At 36.1% G+C, this 8,087-nt stretch overlaps 1 protein-coding gene across 3 annotated transcripts; it reads right to left on the bottom strand.

The window, feature by feature from the left end:
• Window positions 1–585: 585 nt before the first annotated feature.
• LOC107896595 (phytochrome B) lies at window positions 586–6,203 on the bottom strand. Of its 3 annotated transcripts, XR_005903517.1 has the most exons (5): window positions 3,876–6,111; window positions 2,681–3,488; window positions 1,641–1,934; window positions 1,000–1,358; window positions 586–886 (listed from the first exon to the last, which is right to left on the bottom strand). XR_005903517.1 is itself a non-coding variant. In XM_041079136.1 (4 exons), the coding sequence occupies exons 1-4, from the start codon at window positions 5,980–5,982 to the stop codon at window positions 1,139–1,141; spliced, it is 3,429 nt and encodes a 1,142-aa protein (XP_040935070.1). In that variant the 5' UTR covers window positions 5,983–6,203; the 3' UTR covers window positions 586–1,138. The 3 variants fall into 3 exon arrangements, 2 of the variants coding, with proteins under 2 accessions (XP_040935070.1, XP_040935071.1); XM_041079136.1 differs by having other exon boundaries at window positions 586–1,358; window positions 3,876–6,203; XM_041079137.1 differs by lacking the exons at window positions 586–886; window positions 1,000–1,358 and having other exon boundaries at window positions 1,845–1,982; window positions 3,876–6,051.
• Window positions 6,204–8,087: the final 1,884 nt, after the last annotated feature.

Raw genomic sequence — 8,087 nt, 5'->3', positions numbered from 1 at the left:
CTCCCACCACAAATGGACAAAAGGAAAAGAATACCATATTGCTTGCGTTTTCAGACATGAATATTAAAATATTATACTTTAATAATCTTTTAAATACAGGCAAACTTATGTCTTGCACTACACTTTTAATGGTAACTTTGATCAATACTTTACCAGCTAATTGAAGTATCAGCTTTCTAAATATACACCGTATAAAACGACTATAACTGCTTAACAAAGGTTTAATTCTCTGACAAGACCCTGCACTATAGGCTGAAAAGCAAATTAGTCCTTTTACTATCTGCATTTAATTTTGGAGCAAACAGAAGATCTTAAACCGAAAACCATCTTTGAATGTTAAATACTACTGACTTGTCGTGATTTAAAGTAACGTGAAAAAAGGATGGAAACGAACACTAAAATTCAACATTTTTTTAAAACATGATAAGTACCAAATTCCTCATTTTACCTATTTTGCTAGAAAGTTTTATTCTGCTAGAAAGTTTGACTTCTATAGTAGAGGGACTACTTTTCTCCTAAGCCTATAGTACAGGGACCTGAGAGCTAGTTCAACCTTTTAACAATCCATGCCAATATAAGGATAAATTTATGAAAACAGTAAATCATGCTTAAGTTATCCTCTCTACAGAATAATCCCTTACTAATTACAAGGAGAAGCCTATATCATTCTATACCAAAGCAGAAGTGGCATAGGGATAAGCTAATGTAGGTGAATACGTTACAATCATCTTTGGATCATGAAAAGTTCTAATCTAACTCTTATGAATTATGATACATAACAGGCGAGCTTCACAATCCAACAGCAAATTCACACCACGACGGCCTTTTGTTGTGGAAGGGGGTATTACATATATTACATTCTGTAGTTACCCTCATTTAGTACTGCCTGTTAAACAACACATGACAGTTACGCTGTGCAACATTGTGGTTTTTAAGAATTACACTCATGGCATTTGATCAGCTGGCTTATATGATAAGGTTATTAGATGTGGAACGTACCAGGATTCTTCAGTCTGTCGAGCAACATTAGGTGGATCTAGGTGAAGATGTTCATGTATAAGCCATGCAACCGGGATAAGCAACGGTTTGTAAATGACAGAAAAAGAACTTGGGTTAAATCTGATCAGGGGCAGCTAACCTAGTCTTCATTTTTTGAGCCACTCCGAGGTACAGGAAGTTCTAGAGTAATTAAGAAATAACATCTTTCCGACTCTCTGATATATTGGACCTCACCATTCATGAGCTTTAAGATTTTCCGGCACATGCTCAACCCTAAGCCCTCCTGTGTCATCCATCGACTGCTATGGAACATGTCTTGAACCAACTCAGGAGGAAGGCCTTCACCGGGGCATACCATCCTTCAGAAATACACCATTGTTTGTGAAATTAGCACCACGATATAAATAGGATTCACATTATCAATAGTCTAAGAAAAAAGAACAAAATGTAAAGAACCTAAAAATAAAATCCATATATAATATATTATTAAGTACATTGTGACAGGACTTCTACAGGTTCCAATCAACAGGAGCTTAAATTAGTTGGCAGAACCAAGTTTTCCATAGATCCCATAACATGATAGTGTAGCATAACATTGATATTTATCTTACGAATGCATAGAAGAGCAAAAGCAAAAATACCTGAATTCTGTATGAACAATGGTGACTCCTTCGGATATTTGTTTCAAAGATGGACGAACATGAATCTCTACCCAACCTTCACCAGTTGGTGCATAACGAACCATATTCAACAAAAAATCAGCCAACACCTGTTGAATTCTTGCTTGATCGCCATAAACAGCCAATGTTTTGATCTCCTCTGGTATATCCCGAATTAACTGTAGATTTCTTTCCCTCAGCAGTAGCATTACTTGGCTAACAACAGCATTTATGACACTCCCAAGGAAAAATTCAGCCTTTTCAAGCTCCATAGAACTAGTTCCAACACATCAAGCGAAGAATTAGATCATGTCTTCCTAATTACTGAAATCAGGAAGAGGGATTTTGATAAAAATATTAATGCATGCTTGATCTTTAATAAAGTAGATATCGCTAAAACACAAGGCAACATAGAAATTTCATTTTGGTCCAAAGATTCAGCAATTGAACCTTGTGGTTTGTCTTAAGTTTCCTGAAGCCATATTTACAAGAGAAAATATAGATACAAACTTAGAAGAGATCCATGGTTGATGCCTCACAGTCAAATGAAATGAACAAATGTGTTTTTGGTTTAATTTCCCCAAATTTGCTATAGTTAACTTTCAAACCAACCAATATTAGTCATATAAACATTTCCTAAATGAGATGTAGTGACAATAATCTTAAAGGAAACTAAAATGGATACAGCACTAGAGGATAATTTTCTCATGCACTTAAGATTACCGTTCATCCATAAAAAGAATATTTCAAACATAGTTAAAAGGAAACTATGATGCAGTATTTAGCATTCCACTCTAAACACACGAAGTTAGATTCCAATGCAATTGCATCCATAATCAAGAAATATATCTAACAGATTCAATTGCCAGAGATGAAATAGAGCTCAAATTGTCTAGCGTCAGATGTGTGTTCCTTCAAAGTTCTAGAAACCAAACAATCAAGACCAATATAATTCTTGATGAAAATGCATGTCCAAAGAAATTAATATTTGGTTTTAGTAATAATTAGGCAAGTAGACCTACCCATCCTCAATGCTCTCCAAATCAACATCTCTTATGATCTTCAACATTTGCTTCTCACAAGCAACACTAGTCTCAATAAATTGCTTTTGGTTTTCAGTCAGCTCTGTAGATTCAAAAAGTGAGGTAGTAAAACGGATCCCATTCAAAGGACTTTTTATTTCCTGGCAAATGTAGGTTAACTCTTTCATTCTAGCAAAGCATTTTTTCTCCTGTTGCCTCTGGACTCTCAGTGCTTGCTGCAACTCTGGAGTTGCAATCTGCAGGAAACAAAACGCTCCTACAATCTGGCCTTCCATATTCACCCTTTTGTTTGCTGTCAACAGTGCCTGAACAAATTTCCCATTGCGGTCAAAGAAGGCAAAAGGGAACTTATCTGCCTCCTGCCCTCCAATTGCACTATGTAAAACAATCATGAATTTTGTCAAAGCATCTGGACCCTTGAGGTGACAGCAACTGCCAAAAACCTCACCAACTAACATTTTCCCTATGATTTCCCCCCGAGGCCACCCAGTGAGCTTTTCCATGGCAGTGTTCCACTCCAAGCAACATGTGTTTTCATCCGAAACAAATATTGGTGGAATCAAAGGATTGGGACTATGAACAATGGCCTTGTAATCACCTTGTATGTGGATGAATTTGTCCATCACCACCTTTTGGCCTGTAACATCCTGACCAACAAAGCAAACTCCAACAATATTATTCATATAATCCTTACTAGAGCAAGCGTTCACCACCACGTATATAGCCTTTTTATGATCTTCTAAGCCAAAAGTCCTCATTTTTATCTCTACATTTTTATCTTCTTCACCTGCATCAATTGAGGCAACGTAAACAAAGTATCAAAGCAAGCATTAAGCATTTTGGAAATATTACATCATTTCTTTGAAGAATGGTGTAGGAAGAGGGAGTTTATATTCTCATAAATGAAATATTTGCAAGTGAAACCATAACTATGAAAATTTAGTGCTTATATATTGTAGAATTTGGTATAGCTTTCAATGTGCATGAAGGTACTATCAAAACTCAGAACTGCTAAAACCATAACTCTTTCTGAATTGATCCTTACTTCTATTCACTAAATCTTGTCTGATCGGTATGGTTGCATGTTTATACAAAATAAAATGAAAAAGATATCAGTTTACTTCATCAGATTTTGAGGTTGTAAGGAAAAAGATGACATATGTAAGAGAATCACCTTGCAAAGCATGACTAAGAAGCCTGTCAACCGTTTCTTGATATTCCTCATAAACAAGATCATGAACCAAAGACTTCCCCATGGCTTCCTCAACTGAGAGTCCTGTTAATTCTGCAGCTTTTGCATTCCACCCATTAATGCGACCTTCAACATCTACGGCCAATATGGGAGCAGTTGCAGTCTCTATTAACCTCACCATTTCCCTTGCAACTGAACTAAGCTCATCCACCCCTTGTAGCTCTAGTCCCCCAAGCTGAGCGTGTACAACGGCTTTAGAATTACTTGCTTCAGCATCCTTGAATGAGTCACGAAGAATAAGCTGCAGTGAGTGAATTGCATCCATTTCAGCATTATCCCATGGCAAACTTCGACTCTTGACCACTTCCAAAAATGCCTTGAATGAAGATCGTGGATGCATTCTTTGACCATCATCTTTGTCCTCTGGATGATGCTTTGCACCACCCCATTTGATCTCTTTTGCTGTGTGTGACCGGAACCAGAATAGAAAATCCCTTTTAGTAATATAAGCAACAGCCATCCCACAAACTGCATCCCCAAGTGAGGCTGCCCCAGGGTAACCAGCATCAGACAAACTATCGGTGCTTAAACCAGTCGAATCTCCATGGAATGCCAACAACCACTCGACAATATCTTTTATCTGGGCCTCAGATGGCGTCACACCTAATGGGTAATACTTACCTTGGTAATAAAGGGCAGCCCCATCACATTTCACAAGATCCATAATGCTGGGACTTTGCGTGACAATGCCAGATGGAGAGTCACGAAGAAGCATATCACACAAAAGAGTTTGAGTCCTCAAAACACGTTTCTCCGACATTTGAGCTGCCAATTGCAATTCCATATTCAGTTGAAGTGCAAATGCTTGCATTAGGAACTCACAAGCATATCGAAGTGGAAATGGAATACAACGTGCAGAAGTATGATGACAAACAACAAGACCCCAAAGCCTCATTGTATTTCTTCCCCCAGTAGCTTCATCGTCATTTCCATTGATAATAACTGCCATCGCCAAAGAAGCAATTGACCCCATGTTAGCCATATACTGAGCATGGCAACCATGAGGGGCCCGAAGAGTGGATCCAACCAAACACAGAGGTTGCATTAACCCATCATCCTGAACCACACGCACTGGCGTGGCATGACAGTCCACTATCATCCTAACTCTATTCTGCTTAAACAAAAACCTTGAAGCCTGGGGAATATCCGTTGCCGGATAATGTAAACCTAAGTAAGGGTCCAAGTCAGGCCTTTTACTCTCGGCCACGACCTCCCCATGCTCATCCTCATGAAATTTATAAACCATTACCCTATGATATCCAGTAAGCTGTCTCACACTTTCCACAACCGTGTCACACAAAAGCTTAATATCGCCTCCAGGGAGGGACTGTAACTCAGAAATAGCACGGACAGCTAATTTCTGCGATTGGACAGCCCCAGCAATAGACAAGGCAGGATCCTCAGTTCTAGCAGGTTCTAAATCAATCACAATTCCAACATCAATCCTATGTAAAATAGCGTAAAAGGGCTTCCCAGAATTCTTAGAGTGAATCCAAACCGGATTCAGCAACGTGATCTCGCGGGCGGCGAAGGCTTTTTCCAACAAAACAGCGCTGGAAGGAGTGAAAAGGGTTCGAACATCGGTCCCAATTGTGAGAACTTCGATCCTCTCCAAATTGGGAACTGATTGAGGGGTAATCCCAAGCATCTCGCGTGCGTTTTCGCTGTAGGCGATGATACGGAAACTGGGTTCGTCAACCGCAATCATGCAGCCAAATGGCTGGATGTGGCCCCCTCTTTGGATTTTAGACAAGTAAGCAGTGATTTGCTGCTCGGGAACCGATTGGGTAGTAGTTTTAACGGACTGGGAGTAATCAAATGACTTACCCGATTCCCCCGACTGCTCGAAAACAGCGTGGAGGCGAGCATCGACTGTGTACTGAGCAATGGCTTTGCTTATAGAGTCAGCCTGGTGGTGGGTATGGGATGCTCTCATGTTAGTTGTGCCTGAGGACTCAGCTTGCTGCTGCTGCTGCTGCTGCTGTTGGCGTTGCTGATGGGAGTGAACTGCTCTGCTGCCTGAAGACATGACTTTGTTAAGTGGTTGCTTGTTTTTGCGGGGGGGGGGGATGATGATATTTTTTGGGAGGAAATTCTGTCCGTAGTGTAAATGTAGTGTAAATTGTAAGGGATAGGTTTTGGGGGCAAAGTTGTGACAGACCCACGTGGGCAAGAAGATGCTGCTGTCATCTGCTATCTGTGTTTTTGCAGTGGGATTGCCCTCGGTCGCCAGTATTTTTTAGATTTAGGGTAAACTCCAATTTTAGTCATTTATATTTACTTAAATTATGTCTTGGTTCCTGAGGTTTTTTAAAAATACTATATAATCATTAATGTTATCGATTAGTTATGTTATGGTCACGGAGCTGTTAGCTATCATTAACACTGTAACAGCAAGCTTATCTAGCATGTTAAAAAAAGGGAAAGTTTAAAAAAATAAAAGAAATAATCAAATTGCTAAAAAGAGTACAATGACTAGCTATAGAATTCAACTTAATTTTTTTGTCTGAAATGATGGCATTAATGTGCCACACCATCACACCCTTAACAAAAGTTAATAGCTCAATAATCATATCATATTGTAACAAATTGATAACATTAGTGATTAAATTTTAATGATCAAAACATAATTTTAAGTAAATATAAATGACTAAACTTATAGTTTACCTTTAGATTTATTATTATCAGATTAATTACCTAAATGTTTCAAATTATGAGTAATTGAATGCTTAAGCTAAAAGGATGGTTTCACTCAATTCTATTGTTAACTTTGATATTAAATTCTATAAAAAAAAAATTGGTATTAAACGTCATATTAAATCCGTCTTGTTTAAAAATATTTATGAATATGTACATTTAAAAAAAATCAAATCTAGTAAGAATGAAGTTAGATTTCTTTTGATAGAAGCACTAAATTAAATTATAAATTCTTTAGATTAATAGTTTTTCAAGGTCAAAGTGCAATTTTATTAATATGTAATTTTTTTAGTAGAAAGGAACAAGGCCCTTGGCTGCAGCTGCAGTCTCATAGTTAATATGAAAACCGATTGGAACAATTACTCAATGGGGACCTAACATATTTAAAGTCATAGTTAAGAGACATGGAGTATAACTAATCCTTTTTGTCTCAGATAAAAAAAAAAGTGACCACAACTTTTAAAAAATAAAATTTGACTTTAGGAATGGGTTTTGCTCTGACCAATATTTTTCGTTTTTAAAAAAAATAAATAATAATAAATTTATTTTAGTGCATTGACCTTTAAAGAGTAATGGGAATAGGAGTATAGGAGTTAGTGTTGTGTTACTGGTGGCTTTGTTTTAAGGTTGGTGTTGCTTTCATTGGGCTCACACCACGTAAAATCAATAAAGTAATAAATGACTATAATAAAGTGTAGAATATGAATCATATAATCTGAGAGTATAAATAAGTCACCATATTAAGTTTGTTTTCTGTTACTTAAATTATAATTTAATGGTGTTTTTTTCTATTATTAAATTTCGTTAATTATTGTTTATTTTGTATCGAAAATAATGCGAGAGTTTAAAAATTAACATAATAATAATATCTATTACAATGTGTCAATTTAATCGTGATTTAAAAAAATTAACACTTAATATTTACACGCTATTTCAATTTAATTTTAATTCTAAAAATAATCTAACTTTTATTTATTTCTTTTCTCATTATTTCTTCCCTTTTCTCTTTTATTCTCCTCTCTTCTAACTCACACAAATCTTTTCTCATCTAAAATCTCCTTAAATGAATGTCATTATATTTGGCTAAAGATTTTGTTTTCTTTTGTATGTTTTTTTTCTGTTAAAAGGTTAAATAAGCACTTTAAAAATAATTAAAAATTTTAATTAAGTTCATTGTCGAAAAGTGCACCCAATCGAATATTTGAATTTTTTTTTTAAATTCTCTATGGACTGTTAAGTGCTGACGTGATAATTGACATGACAACTGACATGGAAAAATGATAACATGGAGGGTTTAATTGTTTTTTCTATTATTTTACAATAGCTTAATCTATTATCTAATTCTAATCCTATTTTTTGTTAAAAAATTATTAAAAAATTATAATTATAAAAAAAATTTCAAACATCATCAAATATTATAAGTTATAATAAAAATAT

The sequence above is a fragment of the Gossypium hirsutum genome, chromosome A10 (assembly GCF_007990345.1).
Source record: "Gossypium hirsutum isolate 1008001.06 chromosome A10, Gossypium_hirsutum_v2.1, whole genome shotgun sequence".
Classification (NCBI taxonomy): Eukaryota; Viridiplantae; Streptophyta; class Magnoliopsida; order Malvales; family Malvaceae; genus Gossypium; species Gossypium hirsutum.
Note: the sequence above shows the minus strand (reverse complement) of the source record. Positions and strands in the feature narration are given on the sequence as shown.

Bases quoted from the DNA above. Each gene is read 5' to 3' on its own strand.
- LOC107896595 (XM_041079136.1), bottom strand. From the start codon at position 5,982: ATGTCTTCAGGCAGCAGAGCAGTTCACTCCCATCAGCAACGCCAACAG. The intron at 3,489-3,875 runs GTGATTCTCTTA...CAATTGATGCAG, and splicing joins TCTTAGTCATGCTTTGCAAG to GTGAAGAAGATAAAAATGTA. The intron at 1,359-1,640 runs GTATTTTTGCTT...GTATTTCTGAAG, and splicing joins ATTGTTCATACAGAATTCAG to GATGGTATGCCCCGGTGAAG.